Source organism: Nymphaea colorata, chromosome 11, assembly GCF_008831285.2.
Source record: "Nymphaea colorata isolate Beijing-Zhang1983 chromosome 11, ASM883128v2, whole genome shotgun sequence".
Taxonomy (NCBI): Eukaryota; Viridiplantae; Streptophyta; class Magnoliopsida; order Nymphaeales; family Nymphaeaceae; genus Nymphaea; species Nymphaea colorata.
Window position 1 is genome coordinate 20,783,624 of NC_045148.1, and position 17,576 is coordinate 20,801,199.

Consider the following 17,576-nt stretch of genomic DNA (forward strand, 5'->3'; position numbering starts at 1 on the left):
TTTTAGGAGAAAGCAAACGAATAAGTTGAAGAAGCAAAAGTTAGAAACAGAAAGTGGGTTTAGTATAAACCTGGGCTTAATTGAGTCTGTTTAATTTTGGGCTTAAATGAGTTTTCGAGCTATAAATTTAGTAGAGAACCTTTCTCACCAATCTTAATTAGATCAAGTCTTTTGCTAATGTAAAAAGTAAAATAAGGATCTCAATTGTACATATATTAAGTCTGATTTAAGATCCTTAGTTTGATGAACTATATTTATCAGTGTGGATCTTTTGTCACATCAACAAATGCTCACACCAACAAACGTTTACGACATCATGTCTATATAAATTAAAATGCGAAATAACCAAATACCCCTTATAGTTTAGAGATTTTGCCTCATTTTGTTTCATAAAAATAATTCGGCCTATACCCATAAGAAGCTGCTTACATCTTGCTTACTGTTTCATTCTCACCCAGTTTATTCGGAGTAATTCAATCAGGTGGAGCAACAAACTTTTCATTGCTCCTTTTCTAAGCAAAGAACCAATTTTTTTCCCTCTAGGAACTAAAAGGAGAGCACATAGTTGGTAAATTCATGACTAAGAGTCGGATCGGTTGAAGGCTGGGTTATGGGGTTAGAGAGTGGACTTGGCAACTCGGCTGGGTTATGTCATAAATTTTTATAGTGCATTTTTTGAATAATTAATAAATGAAAGACATAAGTCTGTTGAGACTTCATATTTGATTTTATCATCAAATAAAAGTGAATGACATGTAATATGAGTATTGTGTATATTTAGTAAAGTTTACTATATTTCACAATTCAAAAAATACAAACTTCAGTATTAACCGATGCACAATAAAAGAGAAAAGGTACTTAGTTGACAATCCCAGCAAACTCGGCGGGCTTTGACTCGCAATGAAGGGACGATCCTAACTGACTTGACTCGCGATTCGGATTGGTAAGTGAACATCTTTCGTCTCTGTGGGCATAATCAAGCAGGGGACAAACTAACCACAGTTCAACCTTATCAAATTTAGGGTAAAACACAAAGTTAAATCATTGGTATGCGTAGTTTAGTTTCACACCCAGAAAATGACATAATATTTTAAAGGAAGCAAAAGCAATTCATTGTGATATACAAAAGCATTTTAGAGTTCATTTTCCTCTTCTCCTCTGTTCTGCTTCACGTATCACTGAAATGATAGAATTTCTGTCAAAAACCTCCTGATGTTAAGTATCTAACCACCAGCTATCGTCTGCCCTTCTTTAAATTCGACCGTTGCGCTACTTTGCAGTAGATACATGAACACCAACCTTTGTTTTTCATACTGAAAAACCATTTGGACCTGCATCCCACCTTTGTTTTTCAATTTCTCTTCAACGAATAATGCATGCTGAGAAGCTTGATGGAGGCGTTGACTTAGGAAGTCTAATAAAATTTTCTTTCCCTTCCTGAGAATTATGACACAGATAGTTTCAAAAAGAACGCAGGACAAAAGGCTGGTATTATAATACCTTTATCTTCTACTGGTCATCAATCTTCTGAAGATGGCTTTGAAGCTGTAGGTTGAGACAAAAGAAAATCTATATTATTATTCATACTCACTGAAAAATTTCGAGCTGTGCAGCTTGTCCAAGAAGACATTATGTCATTTTCCATACACCCACTATGAGTAGCTGACAGAACAATGTCCTGCCTTGACCTTTGCTCTGCATCTAGTTTCCCATGGGTTCTTTGCAGATGCTTTAAAAGCTTTCCGCGTTCCCCATGTAGATTGTGGCTCCCAACATAGGGAAGCCATCTGTCCAGACATGCATTATGCTATACCTGTTTCCGATATGCGTCAGCATCTCATCGCCCTTGTCAAAGTTGCATATGCAATAGTCATCGAGTTCGAGATTAGGTTGACGTGTCGTCTGAAAAAGCAAAAGGCTGTCCACCATGACTTTGATATGAACAGCTATACCCCTCCTGCCCTTGAAGTCTCCAGTTATTTGCAATCGAGGGTTGTTGCATCTGAACATTTTGGGAAGAACGAAAGATAGGCCTTGATCATTACACTGGTGAAGGCCCATAGTACCAGAAATTGTGAAGCGGGATAAGTATTCAAACTCCGCATCCTGATTCAGGTTCAGGCCATTAATCAGTAAGCGAAATTGTTCTCAGTTTTTGAAGAGGCAAGTAATGTTAGTATGCAAAGCATTTGCCACATTGAATAAGAGGCTACCTTCAGTCTGTTCCTTAGAGCATGAGAAAGATTACTGCAGTTGTCCAATGTCAAGTCCTCCAAGGATCTCAATTTTTCAAGGCCATGAACATCAATGAGCATTGCGCATCTATCAAGGTTTAGCACTCCCAAGGCCTTCAAGTTCGAAACATCAGAGATAATTGCTAAAGAAGAGCAACTCATTGCAAAAAGTTTTTCTAAGGAGGATGGAAGCTGAGGAATTGACAAAAGCCTTTCACAAAAGCTCAAAGTAAGGGTCTTCAGAAAAGAGAAGTTAGCCAAAGAAGGTAGAATGTAGAAATTACCGCGTGCCAAGTCCAATTCTTTCAATGAGGACAATTTACTAAAATCATTTCCATCTATCCCTTCTAGCCAGTTACAGCCACGGGCGCTCAAATTCTCCAATGAGCTGATTTGGAAAAAACTAGAAGGAACTGTGAGAAGCTCAAGGTTATTATCCATGTTTAAACGCCTCAAAGCAGTGAGCCTTCCAAAGCCTTCAGGGAGCTCTTTTATACCACCAGAGGATCCCACTTGTGCACCAATTGATAATTCGGCAAGATTTTTCAGAAGCCCAATCGAGGAAGGCAGAGATTTGATGCCATTACAACCATCTAATGATAATATCTCAAGTCTTTCCAAGGATCCAATTGAATCAGGCACCACCTTGATTGCTGTATGATCAACATAAATCCGCCTCAGGCTCTTTGCGCTGCCAATAGAATGGGGCAAAGCTACAATACTACAACCTTCAGCATTTAGCGTAGAGAGGTTGGTCAAATGTCCAACGGATTCTGGTATTTTTTCCACTGTGCTGCCTTGCAATGTCAATTTCCTCAAAGCTTCCATGCTTGCTATCCATTCAGGAAGCTCTGTCAATGATCTGCACCCATCTAAAGATAGTAGAATGAGCTTCTTCAGCTGTTTCATGGAGTCAGGTAGTGCCTTTATTTTTGTCTGGTCAAGTATGAGATGTTTTAATGATTCCATATCTCCCAAATGTTTTGCCAATACTGAAACTTTGGAGCATCTGGAAAGGCTAAGTGTTTCAAGAGAACTCAGTTGACAAATATTGTCAGGTAATTCCTTTAGTTGGTAGCAATCTCTCATACTCAAGTTAATCAAAGACTTAAGGCATCCAATGGATTCATGAACTTGGGCCAACATATGGCATCCATCGAGCATCAATTTTACTATGTGTGGAGTGCAAGAAAAATCTGGTGTAGCAGTAAGATGCATACAGTTCATGAGATTGAGCACCTTTAATCTATCAAAGGCCTGTCAATGATGAAAATATCTAATAAGAAATAATATGATGCAAAGACATAACAAAGGTTGAAGCATTGATTCCCATTGGCAAAAGAACTGATTTTTAACTAGGTGCACCTTGATCATCGACACGTTTTGGTTCCAAACTTCACTCATCATGCCGAAAGATATGTCCAGAACAACAACTTCCTGAAGATTAAACTCAGGAGGCAATGACTTGAAAGGGCATCCTTTCCATTCCAACCATTTTACTTTGTTGAGAATGCAAGTGAGCTCACCAACAAAGTTTACATTCACAATATGAAGCAGTCTGAGCCCGGACATTGCAGCAAAAGCCTTAGTTTCCAAATCTGTTAGGTTTTCCTTCCCAAGGTCAAGGACAATACCTTCAATGTTACTCGTTCCCTGGAGACAAAACAGACGAAAGCTTCAGGCTTCAAGAAGACATATGGTTGTGACCATGATTCTATACGTGCAAACCAGTAACGATTACTATGAGTTGCTTAAGAATTGGTCTACTGGAGAGATCCGTCACCCTGTCGTTTTACTTGGAACACATTATCAAGACCCGACAGTGACAAATTTGTCAAGGGCATGTCTATGATCTCTAGGGCAAGTTGTGTAAAACACCAAATAACCTGGTCCACAGTTCTAATCTTGACACCACAAGCATCAAAATTTGTTTGCATTGAAATCATTCCATATTTTCAATCGTTGGATTGGTCAGAGAAGCTCTTCTTTAAGACTCAAGATCAGATTGTGCAAGTAGAGAACAAATGAAGAAAGAAAAAGGAAAAAGAAAAAGTGGAAAAGCGGTTAGCCAGCTTACTTCTAGGTCATGTAACACTTCCAGTGTTTCGCAAGAATCCCAAAGCCTACTACGAAACCCAGGCCTCAAAGGGCCTTCTTCGACCACAATTTGTCTGCCCATATCTCGAAGTTGGTCGTGCATTTCAAACTCATCACCATTGTTAATTTTAATTAGAGACTTCAGCAATAAAACTTTGAGACCAATGTATGGGAAGAAATCGGAATCTTTCCACATGTGGATCGCGTTTCCTTTGCCCTTTCCGATAAAAAAGCATGCTATATCGAGAAATATTTGCTTCTCATTCACGTCCAATCCATCATAACTTATCTTTAACCTTAAGTGAACATCTTTCGACTGATCCCTTTTCAATCGCACCACCAAGACCTCCCATTCTTTTGGGTCATTCTTGTCAAAGAAAAGAGACCCTAACACTTCAAGTGTAAGGGGAAGTCCACCCGTAACCCTTACCACTTTCCTGGATAAGTCCACAAATTTCTCAATTGGTTTGGCAGTTCCAAAGGCGTGGTAACTGAATAGCTGAAGCGATTCCCTCAGATTCAATTCTTCAAGCTGGTAGACCTCATCTTCTTCCAATCCTAGCAAGTTCAGTATGTGCTTATTTCTTGTCGTAATGATGATTCTGCTTCTTGGAGAAAACCAATTCCGTTCACCAGCCAATGCTTGAAGTTGGCTAATATCACTCACATCATCAAGGACAATAAGAACAGCCTTGCTGTGTATTCTTCTTTTGATGAGGTTGATCCCCTGAACATTATGTATGGATGCATATTTGTCTCTCAGAACCTCAGAGATCAGTTGCTTTTGCAGTGCGACGAGCCCACCAAATTTTTCTGACACATCTTTGATATTTGAAAAGAAGCAGCTAGCTTGATACCTGGAAGAAATTCTGTTGTAAACGGCCTTTGCGAGGGTTGTCTTCCCGACTCCCCCCATCCCAACGATGCCAACCATTCGAAGGCCAGGGGTTTCCACATCCAACAACTTCATCATATGTTTCACACGAGAATCAAGCCCAACAGGGTATTTCGCTACATCCAACGCCACCTTTTTCACTTTATCCAAAACATCCTTCACAATCAACAGAATGATTTTACCTTCTTTCCTGCCAAAAGCAAAGAACCAGATGCAGAAACTATAAGGGCACTTGCAGTAAGAAAAGCAATGCAAGCAGAAAGCAAGAGCTACGAGAAAGCGAAAAATTTGCCGAGATAGAGATTGTTAATCCACAGAATAAAAGGCTTCAGTCCCTCTCCACAAATGTGAAGCCATTCAATTTCACGTCTTCACTCTTTGTAATGGACTGTCTCAACAATCAGAATCAATCTCTTCAGCCACTTAACGTACTTCCAACATCTAAATAGGCTCAGTCCGACATTCGGGCCTTCAACTAGGTGCACTTTTCGCAAATCCAACAGCTTCAATCAAAGTGCTTGTTTTTGCAAAAATTGAACCATATACAGTAGATTTCACATGTTCGAAAACTGAGAGTGACATACAGTAAGTAATTTTCTGGCGTATAAATGACTTTTTATAAGCCAAAGGATTTCAAGCGGACAAAGTTTTAAGGCAATGTCTTTTAGATCTGTATGGTCAGATCAAAGACACTTTTGATATCATTAATTTTCAGGCGTGTAAGTCTTCTCAAACGTCAGGATTTAGCATTAAAACATATCAGCACCAGTGTCCGATACCATAAGCTACTTCATCAATGTGATAGACGAGTCATAAATTGTAGAGTGACCGTTTAAAACATACATCCCAGCTACCTGTTCAATAGATATCCACCCAAGGCTCCAGTCGGATCTGACAATCTTCATTATCATTTGGTCAAAGAAAATGCAAGTTCAGGTAAACTATGTGAAAAATTCGTCATATACATTGCAGTAAAATGCACTCCAAACGAATATTTAGTTGTGAGTGCGCTTTTCATGAAACTATTTTCATCGATGTGAACCTAAAAGCCTGCTGCCTCTCACTACAATGTTCCATTTTCAAAAAAAAAATTGAACATATTAGGAACGATTGTGTTTCGTTGATTTCCATTATATATCGAGTTCACTTACTACAATGATAGGGGAATTTTCCTGAGATAAAAATGAAGTAAGTCATGCTCTCAATTACTTTGTTCTCAACCAAGTTTTTTTTCTTGCAAAGAAAGAAAGTGAAAAGAAAGAGAGGGTGTGTATAATGACTACCCATCAGCCTCGGTTTGCATATCGTATCCCTTAGTCTCCCCAACTTCTCTCAGAGCAGCCCTCCATCTCTCCACCATCTTCTCATCTAAGTCTTGGCTTTCTTCATGCTTCCTGAACGCGGTCTCGAAGGGGCCCTTCTGGTTCCTGACTTGCCGAGGCTCGACGTCGTAGAACACGGGAAGTATCAAGCGCCTACGTTCCACCATCTCCGCCACCTGCGTAAGGCGGAGCTTGGAATCCGCAAATCCCCTGGAGAAGATGGGCAGGAAGATATCCGACACCTCGATCTCCCTGAGCGCCGCCCCCGCCTTCTGATCCACCGCATCATCCAAACTCTTTTCCTGCTCCCCAAAGGAGGCACGCACACCTCTCTGCTTGAGGCCTGCGCAGAGACCTTCAGTGAAGCCATTAAGGAGGTCGCCTTCCCGAGTGAAGCTCAGGAAAACATCGAACTCGAACTGATCATGAACACCACCGGCCGGCGTCATGGATGGTACAGAGGCTGCTCCCAAATCCGAGGAGCTTTGCACGCAACAGATTTATCACCTTCCCGGCCGTTTCCCGGCCATTCACTCTCGCTGTTCCTTTTGCGACAGTATCGTTCCTACCTTTCTATCTTTTGTTCTTGAGAAGTCATGTTGAGGAATCTCTTGAATAGTTAGTTCACTTGGGAGCACCAAGGGATGGACTTGGAGAGCTCGAGCTGTGAACAGAACAGACCTGCCACCGCCGTTAATAGCAGCGCGTGACCCCCAAATACGAAGCTGATCAGTTCACGTTGGCCGATATATCATCAATAAAGCACTAATTGAAGATCGTGATAACAGCATTGGTTAAACCCAATCGAAACTATAGGTTAAGAGAGCGAATGGTTGCATTGAAGTTTTGAGATAAGTAATGCATGACTCATGTTTATGGGCGAATGTCATAAATGTTGACGTTCGTGAACCGAGTCATCATTTCATGGCTGACGATCCAGTTGAATCGGCCAAGAAGACTTAAAAAACTTTTATTTCTGAGAAAAACAAAAATGAAATCACAGTATTTGTTTAAAAAAGGTCTCCACATAAGATCTATCAATAGGAAGAATGCAGGAAAAGAAGAAGAAAAGAACGAGAGGGCGCTTTCACCTGAGCTCCGGTGGGGGCAAAAGGCCAAAGCGGTTAGGTGGTCTCTTTCTCGTGAGAATCGCGTGAGGGTGGGGGGAAGAGACACATTACCCTCTCCTCCTCCGGGTCGTTCAAACAAGAGCTTTGCACCCAGATTTGACATCAATAACGCAAATGTCCTTTCCTCGAATCTTTTATGTAACGTTGTTATATGGCTATAGGAAAAAAAATTAATATCCATCCCTTAAGCAGCCATTTGGGTATGAATTTTCTGAAACACCACCATCTCCAAAAGCCTTCAACGGTTTCTTGCACAGTTAATTGAACATTAAATCTTTTTTTCTAAGTCAGAAAATTCCGGTTAAAGCGCATTAGATATTAAGTTTTAAATTAAAAGCCTATTTTATTGAAAAAGAGTAGCCAACTTTTTTCATGATATATTAAAAGTAAAATTGTAAAGAGGGCTTGTGGTGACTAGACTGCCAATTTGGTAAACTGGATGAGCTATTTAATGATACAAATAGTTTGTGCTACATTAATGTCGCAATAGTTTTATGAATCTGTCCTAATCTTTAAAACAGATTCACAAAATAATAACAATTCTTCCTATTAGAATCAACACTTTCTTACAAACAGCATGGATTTAAGATCCACAGTGCTAAGAGGGATTTGAAAAGTAGACAAATAAAGCATATAAAAGAATAATTTAAAATAGTTGGAGGAATAGTTCAATGGGTTGCCAAAAACTTCCAAAGCGGCTACAAAATAAAAATTTATTTTCCATTGACTGAATCTGGAACGACCGATTCGATTCGAGTCAATTTTGTAAGACTTGTTAATGACTTTGGGCTTCGCGTTAAAAAATTAGGTTGGATGAGGTAGGCACAAGCAACAACGAGTTTGCAACGTCTAGCGTTCGAATCTGATCGGTGGCGAATCCAATTGATCCGATGACCGATTCAGTTATTTTTCAATACTTAAAAATATTTGGTAATAAACTTTTATGCAAATTTTATTTACCTGTTTTTCTTGAAATGATTTCGATTAAATGTTCACAACGGATTCGATCGAATCGGTCAACCGATCCTCGATCTATGGGGCTTGTATCGGGTCGAACGAATCCACTGAACCGGTCTCCTTGGAAGACATGCTCGTTAGCTTGGACGGAAGGCAAGGACCGATTGGTAAAACGACATCACCAGGAGGCCATACTCTTGCCTGGCAGTCTTCCAGTCAGTCAGCTCCCGCGTCCTCTTCACCTTTCCCTTTTCTCTTTTCCCTCTCCGCAATAAATAGAAACGGACAGAAATTCGGACTCGCGGCACCTGATTTTTGCTCCTTCCCCACAGTTTTGAGTCCCGGAGTTTGGCCGCCCAGATCGAGATCCCCGTGCTTGCTCTTCTTAAGCTCACGATCGTCGGGGAGGTCGCAAAATTTGGGGGAATCATGAATTTTAGAGCAGGAACGACGGATGGGATTGTTCTCTTCTTTGAAAAGAGCAGAGCTCGAAGTTGTAAGTTGTTCTTTTTTGTTTTCTCTTGCTTCTAGCCTTCGATAAGGAAATAAAGGATAGGTTGTTGCCCTATGCGCTTTCCCTGTGATTGCGGAGTGATGTTTTTTAAAGTAATAGTTGAGTAATGGTTGAGAATTAAGCATTTGGTTGAGAATTAAGCATTAAATTGTGTTTGAAGAGGAATGGTGTGTTTTTTGGTTTATGGAAGGGCGACTGAAAGTTCGTGCGATTATTGAGCCAAAGATGAGACACTTGTGCTATTTTTTGTGTTTTTCATGTTTTTGCCTTTCGAAAGAGATAATATAACGTGGAATTGTTAAAACGCTTTCAGTTTAGAGTCTTTAGACAATGTGGGACAAGTGCAGGATCGCATTTTTATTTTTCTGTATTTTGTGTCGTCAACATCCGAAAATAATGCCATGTGACTAGTGGATGAGAATTTATGTAAAATGGCGGATGAGGAGAGGCTTTTGTTCAGTATAATTAAGCAATCCAACGGAGAGCGAACAAATTTATTGTGTTCTTCGTTTCTCAAAATTAACGGTTATTTATGTAGTCTTTTCTTGAAGAAGAATTTCCTGCTTTACTTTACCTGTAACTCTGTCAGAAACGTTCCCATGAAATAAAATTTTCCTTTACATAAAATTTAGTTGTTCGTCTTCTGATCCTTGATGCGAGCCTTTGGAGCTAACAACACATTCGCATTAAATCTTTTTATTTCCTTACGATCGTCATTTGTATTCTGTGATTTCGAAGTATAATTTTGTGGAGAGGGTAATCACGTGCTTGCAGACATTTTTTTTGAAGTTCATTGCTTGATTTCAAGAATGTCATGTTTGTGACTGTTTTGGAAATTGCACTTAAGTTTTTTTTTTTTTTTCAAGAACATGAAATTAATAGAAATTTAAATTTAAATCAGTAATTAGTTCTCTGCTATAGAAAGGAAAAAAAAAATCTAACCGTTTGTGGCTAGACTTGAGGAAACTGGTATTGTTGTTTTTTAGTCTATAAGAAATTGTGGTTAAGTTTCATGTGAAGGACATGGGCTACTTTGGTAGTGTTAAAGAACAATCAGGTCGATTTCTAGGTTCAAGTTTGCTAGAGTAGTAAAGTTTGAAAAAATTTCATTAATTATTGTGAAGCTGGGATTACTTTTGAAACCATGTCGGAACATTGTGCATTATGTGGTTCTTATGATGAACAATCTGCTTTAGTCTTTAATTTATGTTTTTCTGTACAGCATGAAAACTGTCCACGTGGTTACTTTATTTGAGGAACTAGTTGATGATCGTATGGATACCTTTCTCGGAATATTTTCTTAATGGCTAACCTTTATGTTGTTTTGACAAGGTTGCTCACGAAAACAAGGAATTGATAATTCTTTAGCATGATGCAGCTTTTTCTTCCCTGTTAGGGTATATCAATTGGATATAACTTCCTTCCACAAGAGAATGAAAAGAAGAAACCTCCAGCAGATGCAACAGAACCAATGGAAGTACAAAATTATTGCTTTCCTGTTGATCACTTGTTGTCTAGGGAGCTTTGTGTTGATGCATATGTGGCACAACCGCATTAAGCTCCAGTTATTATCTCGGGAGCCTAAGATTTCATTTCTTTTTATAGCACGGAACCGGCTCTCTTTAGATCTTGTCTGGGATGAGTTTTTTCAGGTTGTTCCTTTTTCCTCTAAAATTTCTAAAATTTCAGAAAATTTTAGTTTTCACTCAATTGCATCAATTTAGGACTTCTTTTTAGACATTGCCGATAAAGCTTGAGCCTATGTCATGCATATTCTTGTGACAAAAAAAAGAGTTAGCTTTTTATAATATTTGGTAACAAAGCGACATACAATACGCAATCAGTAAAACTGGAGTGCATGAATAAGTAAGCTATCTATGCATGTGGAAAGATGGCAGCTTAATAGGATTGTCGGATCATGCATGTGAGCTGTTAATCAAAGAGGGCTTAGTGGATAGAGGATCTTCAATCACTGGTTGTCGTATTCAACATCTCCCAACAAGGACATGACTCCCTTTAATAATTTCATTAGCTCTGGTGTTTTTAACCGCATTGAACATCACTTGAGTTGCATATTAATTACACCATGCTATAGCATATTCTTGTTAGGAAAGGAATGTATCTTTGTGCCCGCAAGGGTCAATCGGAAGGTGGTTTTCTGTAATGTGGATTATTTATGTTAATTCCACTTCAGGAGTTAGAAAAACACAAGGATAACAGCAACAAGCATTATACTAATGGGAAACTAAAAATATGCAAATCTCTCCCTCCATTTTCCCTCTCTTATATGCAGAATTAGAATTCTTCCAATATACTGGGAGATGTTCGCACAATGAGTTGAGTAACTTGAGCTCGAGCTCGACTTCTATAAGCTTGGCTAAGTTTGAGCCTTATTCAAATGAGCCGAGCTTGAACGAGGCAGGCTCAGCTTGTTTAAGCACAATCAGGCTCATTGAATGTGCATATGTACAATATGTTTCTTCTTGTTGTCGCAAGAAATGCTTTGGGATCAATGGGTGCCTCTTTCATTTTCTAAAAAGATATTTTTAGTTCAAGCTCATGATTGCATTTTCTATGCTAGAGAAAAGAAATTATATACATGGCTTTGGCTACGCTCTTAGTCAAGCCAAGCTAATACGTTCAAGCTTGAGCTGGGCTGCCTAGGACTCAAACCTAATTTGAGCTGTCTGACTGTGGGTCAAATTCAGCTCATGAACAGCCTTAATGAAGGTTACTGTATATCAGAATCTTCATGTAGAAAAGGAGATGAATTGAGCTTTTCATATCATTATCGAACTACAGCATGGACTTTACACTTCACTTGTGCAAGCTGTTTCACAACATAGCAACAGATACATATCACAGTTTCCAACACTAAAAAATTAACGAGGTGTAATAAGCCTGTTCTCGCATTTTGTATCTTGTCTTACTTGTTTCAGTTACATTAGATATGTTGATTTTCTTGACTGAGATAGTTCTAACACCAGGAAGATTCCTCATTAAGGTGTCACTTGTGAGCATGAAAGCAATAATCTGATTGGGCTTTTCTTCCCACCGTTTCTCAGGGAGCAAAAGAGCCTCTATTTTCAATATTTGTTCATTCAAGGCCTGGGTTTGTGTTTAGCAAGGCAACAACAAAGTCGGCATATTTTCTTGGCCGTCAAGTCAGTGACAGCATACAGGTTTGTGGCGATCAAATTGATATCTACATGAATGTTAACGTTAACTTGGAAATGAATCTATGTTTTCTTTTTCCCTTTGCCTTCTTGATGGTGTTTTATGGTTTGGGACACGTGATTGTCTTTCCTGTCCCCTCCTCTGTCAGAGCCTGTAATGGTTATTATAAATTCTTTACTTTTTAAAACTTTAAATCTTTATTCTGTTGCATTCCATCAGGAAATTGTTAACTAACCTATTTCCACTCGAGGACGGAAGGTTAATTCTAACCTCAAAGGAAAAAGTAAATTCACTACCTCTCCTGGACATGTTATTTTTCTTGTCATAATCGGTATCTTTTTGCTAAGTATCTGCTTGCTATTTTCTCGTCTATTAATATATTATATTTTGAAAGTAATCCTTTTTCTTACTAGAAGTCCGTGTTTCTTTTAGTTTTCATAGTAATTCTTGGATGGAGCTCATATGGAAAACTGATTATGAATCTTCATAATATTTTGACTTATGTTCTCATCCATAATCTCAGGTAGATTGGGGGGAGGCCAGCATGATTCAAGCTGAGCGTATTTTGCTTCAGCATGCCTTGAAGGATCCACTAAATCAAAGATTTGTTTTTCTGTCTGATAGGTGGGTTTGTCTACCTTGGTATTGCATTCATGTGGTTTGAGCATCTTAGTATGAGCAAATATTACCAAAATTCATGAATGAAATAGGCATGATAAGAAAAATTTACTTCTGAGGCTGTAAATGGCCATTCATTCATGTTAATTGATGTTGCAGAGTTGCCATTTAATAGAACAGGTTTCCCTTAAAAAAATGTTTCACTTGACTCCCATATCTATTATGCAAAATATTTTCTGTGAATAGTATTTCTACTACAAAAGATTTCTGTGATTGTAGAAGTGGAGAAGTTTCTTGTCCATCGTACTCATGGACTGTAACTCAGAAGATTAATGTTCGGGTCCCATGGTTTGGTGCATTTAGTGGTTCTATAATTTGGACAGCAGAAACTTCCTTAGAGCAGAACAGCGGATCTGAATCCTTTCTAGTTTAATCGACTTTTTCATAGGGACGATTGAGCCTGGTTGCTGGTAAGCTTCTTGAAATGACTGACTAGACTTGGTAGTTCATGACTTAGCGTGGATCCAGCATCCGAGTTGAGAGACATAACTTTCTCCTATGGGTACCGTTGGTATATTTAACTTTAATGATGGAATTAATAACTGGGATTTTTCTTTAATTTAAAGAACTGTGGTATACACTAGTTAGGGAATTTGTTTGTGTAGCATATCATTCTGCAATTCTATTCCTTCCTTTCCGGTCTTTGGAGATAGAGTTGGCCTCACCAAGTAACAGCAGCCGTTAGAAATGACTGAAAACCACCATGTTGTCACTATCAAACATCATTTTGCATAAATCCAGAATTAGGATTGATTTGTCAAAACATAGGTTGGGATGATAAGATTGGTTTATCAATGGATGAATGGCCTTCCTCCTCTGACTCTCACGTAGATGCTTATGCTCTTCTATTTTTATGTATTGGCAGTTGTATTCCCTTGTACAACTTCAGCTACATATACGACTACATAATGTCTTCATCAACAAGTTTTGTTGACAGGTAGCTAATGTTCTTTCTCTCAGCCTCTCCTTTGTTGCATGGGTCGACACTGTTTTCTAATTCTCATTTTTTTTATGAGTGGTTTTCAGTTTTCTTCTTCATGTTTCTCCCTTTCTTTTTTTTCTGGACATGCTTCAATTGCCCTTGCTACTGACCATTATGTAAGAAAAAGAATCTGAATTCATTTGCTGCTTTTCTGTTCAAATTTTTCATTCATTGAAGAAACTTTTGCCGTTCTGCAACCTATTTCTTTATGTGTGCTGGAATGCTGTTATAATTATCAAAGAGCAGATTCCTGTGTTGAGTGAAGCAGTATTGATTTAAATGATCATTTACACTTCAAACAGCTTTGCTGACACAAAACATGGTCGATATAATCCAAAAATGCATCCAATAGTCCCTGTTACTAGTTGGAGGAAGGGATCCCAGGTAAGATACGGGAGCCTATTTTTTTGGTGAAGGTTGTCTCTACTTTTTATTGTCATTTCACCTGCAACATATTCTCCATGATTGTTTATCCTCATTTGTTTTACCATTTCTTCTTTTTACAGTGGACTGTTTTGATCAGAAAACATGCTGAGGTCATAGTGGAGGATGAAGTGGTTTTTCCAGTTTTTCAGCTGCATTGCAAGGTTTGCAGAGCTCTCAATCAGGGTTTTTATGTATTTGGTCAGGCCTGGAACGATATAGTTGAGGTCTTTTATTAGCTTTTTGGCAGCGGATTCTACTTGAAGTCTCGAGTTCAACAAACATTCTCTTTTCTAGGAATGTCTATGATCTAAAGCTGCCAAAAAGTTTTCTCGCTCTTAATCCTTTTGCAATGGGGTTGGTGTGCTTGGGAAATTGAAAACAAGCTTCTCAGTTTTTCTACCGTGACAGAGCATGCAATTCATTAGCTCTTCCGATTATTCTTTAATCATTTATTTCTTGAATATTGTCTTTACAGCCATATTGTTTCGCTTGGTCTACTGAATCGTTTAACATTTGCAGCGGAGGTCACTTCCAGAGTTTTGGAGGGATAAACCCTTTGTAAGTACTTGTCAAACAAGATTGATATAACGATGTGTCCCCAAGTTTGATTTGCTTTACATATTTGCTTTCATGTGAAAATATAAAGAAATAGCTGGTTTTCTTGGTACCTTGCTAACCAATGCATCTTTGATGTAAGATATAAAATTCTAGATCTTGGAGTTCTATATTCTGACACGAAGTGGTTCCTTTTTTAGCCTGCGGATCCATCCAAAGAGCATAACTGCATACCTGATGAACATTATGTCCAGACACTTTTGGCAGTAAGTTACTGTAGAATCCTTGATTTAGACCATGAAATTCATTACTTGTGCATAAAATTGTTTTTCTGTAGCCTCTTTGCATTACCAATGCATAAAATTTCATTTGTCACTCCAAGTTAGAGAAATGCACAGCCTTACCCCTATAACGTTGTTAAGGTGGTCAAATACGATCACCTCATCTATGTACTTGTTCCTGAAGCTGCAATTGGTGGCCACTGTTTTCTCTCTTCAACTGCATAAATTCGTTGGTGGTCATTGCATTCTTGTAGCTGATTCTGTATGTTTTTGTGACCTTTCTTCATCATTGATTTCCAGCACAAGGGGCTTGAGAAGGAAATAACTAGAAGACCGTTGACCCACTCTGCATGGGATTTGTCAGCCTCAAAAGATCCTGAAAGACGAGGATGGCATCCACTTTCCTACAAATTTTCAGATGCTACAGCAAAACTTATTCAAGACATAAAGGTACGAAGAATGCAATCAGGATCAGTTCTGAAACATTATTTTTCAATCTGGTGTACCTTACAAGTTGGGAAGATATCATATAGTTTGAGACCCAATAGAATGAAAAGGCATTGAATCTGTATGCAGTAATGGTGGAAAAAGGATGAGCTAGACTAATGTCCAAGAGCGTGGCGTCACGACTTTTACTACCGCACTCGATAATCTAGAGAAGATGAGAGAAATAATATAATGGATCAATTTATCAAGTCAAGTATCTTATTTCTCGAAACCTCTGTTCACTTTGTTGGTATTTTGTATAGTGGCTGGTAATACTTGTTCATTCCTTTTGACACAATATGTTGGCATCTGTTTTTAACAAAGGAAATACGGACTTACATTTTGGTTGTTTTCAAATCTAAATCTGGCACAGATTTTCGTTAGCAAATTCTGATCCCATCTATTAAATAGATGAGAACGAGCGGCAAGTTGGCAACTGTATTTTGTTTTACTCGTATCCTTGTCCTGATTTGACCGTTCCTTTTGCAGGCAATTGATAATATACACTACGAGACCGAGAACAGAAGAGAATGGTGCAGCAGCAAGGGCCGACCATCCGCATGTTTTCTTTTCGCCAGGAAATTCACTCGGCCTGCTGCACTCCGCCTTATTAATACGGTAAGCACTGCCCCACGTTGGGTTAGTAATGATTCGTGTTCTTCAACTAAAACTCGTTATGCTCGTCGACTTTCTCGTGCTCATCGACCTATGTGCCTGTTTGCTGGTTCCTTGGTTTCCTTTCATGCAGGCTCTGTTGAATTTCCAGTAGTATTATTCTTGCATTGAGAAAGCCGGTGATGGTTTTGTATCTGCTGTCTATTACAAAAACCCCGATGGCATCATCAAACAACGTCAACCGCAGAAGCTGCTTATTCTCCTTACAGCACCCCCCTAGCCTTGAACAGTTTATTCCGCCAACTCTTCCATCAACAAAATAAGTAGCCATACTGGCGTCATAGGAGAGTATCATATGTTCTTGTGTGTGCTAAATAAGATGAGCTGTGCATCTTGACGAAACCAAAGGAGAAAAAGGATTGTTTGTATGCGAAAAATAAAGCAAGTGCACTCTGCATCCTCGATACTATGCGTGTTTTCTGTGTGTGTGTGTGCGTGTAAGAGAGTGTAAGAGAGAGAGAGAGAGAGCCTCTGTCCGAGCAAATATCCTGCTGTGCTGCACGTCCATCCAATTTTTTTTTTCCCTCCAGCATTTCAACGTGGGTAATCGTTTGAGGCTTCCGAATGAAGCAATCTCTAAGATACTTGGCATATAATCGATACGAGCATATATCTTGGGATTAGCAGGCGAAGTTATGTTGACAAATATGCGTGAAATTAACCAAATGATTGAGAACATATAAATCAACTCTGCATTTGTATTCTGGACCTAATGAGGCATCATTATATAATTTTTTTTCAGAAGGAAATAAAGAAAAAATGCAAAGTTACATTTCTACCTCGTTGCCGACCGTTGTCATACTAAATTCGCCTGACGTATGACTCTCTAAAGCATTGATCCAATTCTTATTATCATTTAAGAGAAAAGTTGCTATGACTTTCTCCTCCCATCTAAAGGTTGTACCCTCTACTGGGGCCAGTGGCTGCGGGGCAATCACGATCAGAGAACAAGATACTAGGAACCAAAAAATAGGTTCTGTTTTTTCAATATTGTTTAAAGTACATGTTCATTTTCTACGCACACACGGTTAGGGGTTTGCTTAGCAGTCAAAAAAATAAAAAACCAGTACATCTTAAGGACAATGTCAGCAGATTCTATTCGAACGGGATGTATTCTTTACCACATACGCTTTTTCGAATCTTCACACATTTGGATTCGAATACAAA

General features: G+C 38.8%; 2 protein-coding genes across 11 annotated transcripts; one reads left to right on the forward strand and one right to left on the reverse strand.

Moving 5' to 3' along the window:
* Positions 1-1,009: 1,009 nt before the first annotated feature.
* Positions 1,010-7,702, reverse strand: LOC116264727 (disease resistance protein RPV1-like). 6 transcript variants are annotated; one of them, XM_031645088.2, is made up of 7 exons: positions 6,510-7,334; positions 4,312-5,416; positions 3,600-3,887; positions 2,214-3,491; positions 1,814-2,106; positions 1,501-1,545; positions 1,010-1,331 (listed from the first exon to the last, which is right to left on the reverse strand). In XM_031645088.2, exons 1-6 carry the CDS (start codon positions 6,995-6,997, stop codon positions 1,503-1,505), a joined length of 3,495 nt encoding a protein of 1,164 aa, XP_031500948.1. In that variant the 5' UTR covers positions 6,998-7,334; the 3' UTR covers positions 1,010-1,331; positions 1,501-1,502. The 6 variants fall into 6 exon arrangements, 4 of the variants coding, with proteins under 4 accessions (XP_031500948.1, XP_031500946.1, XP_031500947.1 ...); XR_007574752.1 differs by having other exon boundaries at positions 1,501-2,106; positions 6,510-7,333; XM_031645086.2 differs by adding an exon at positions 7,640-7,702 and having other exon boundaries at positions 1,010-2,106; positions 6,510-7,229.
* Positions 7,703-8,855: 1,153 nt separating this feature from the next.
* Positions 8,856-16,815, forward strand: LOC116264261 (glycosyltransferase BC10). 5 transcript variants are annotated; one of them, XM_031644395.2, is made up of 12 exons: positions 8,857-9,131; positions 10,482-10,801; positions 12,215-12,331; positions 12,850-12,950; positions 13,870-13,941; positions 14,289-14,370; positions 14,493-14,573; positions 14,932-14,970; positions 15,168-15,233; positions 15,549-15,698; positions 16,224-16,352; positions 16,483-16,815. In XM_031644395.2, exons 2-12 carry the CDS (start codon positions 10,583-10,585, stop codon positions 16,501-16,503), a joined length of 1,077 nt encoding a protein of 358 aa, XP_031500255.1. In that variant the 5' UTR covers positions 8,857-9,131; positions 10,482-10,582; the 3' UTR covers positions 16,504-16,815. The 5 variants fall into 5 exon arrangements, 4 of the variants coding, with proteins under 4 accessions (XP_031500257.1, XP_031500255.1, XP_031500256.1 ...); XM_031644396.2 differs by having other exon boundaries at positions 10,528-10,801; XM_031644394.2 differs by having other exon boundaries at positions 10,546-10,801.
* Positions 16,816-17,576: the final 761 nt, after the last annotated feature.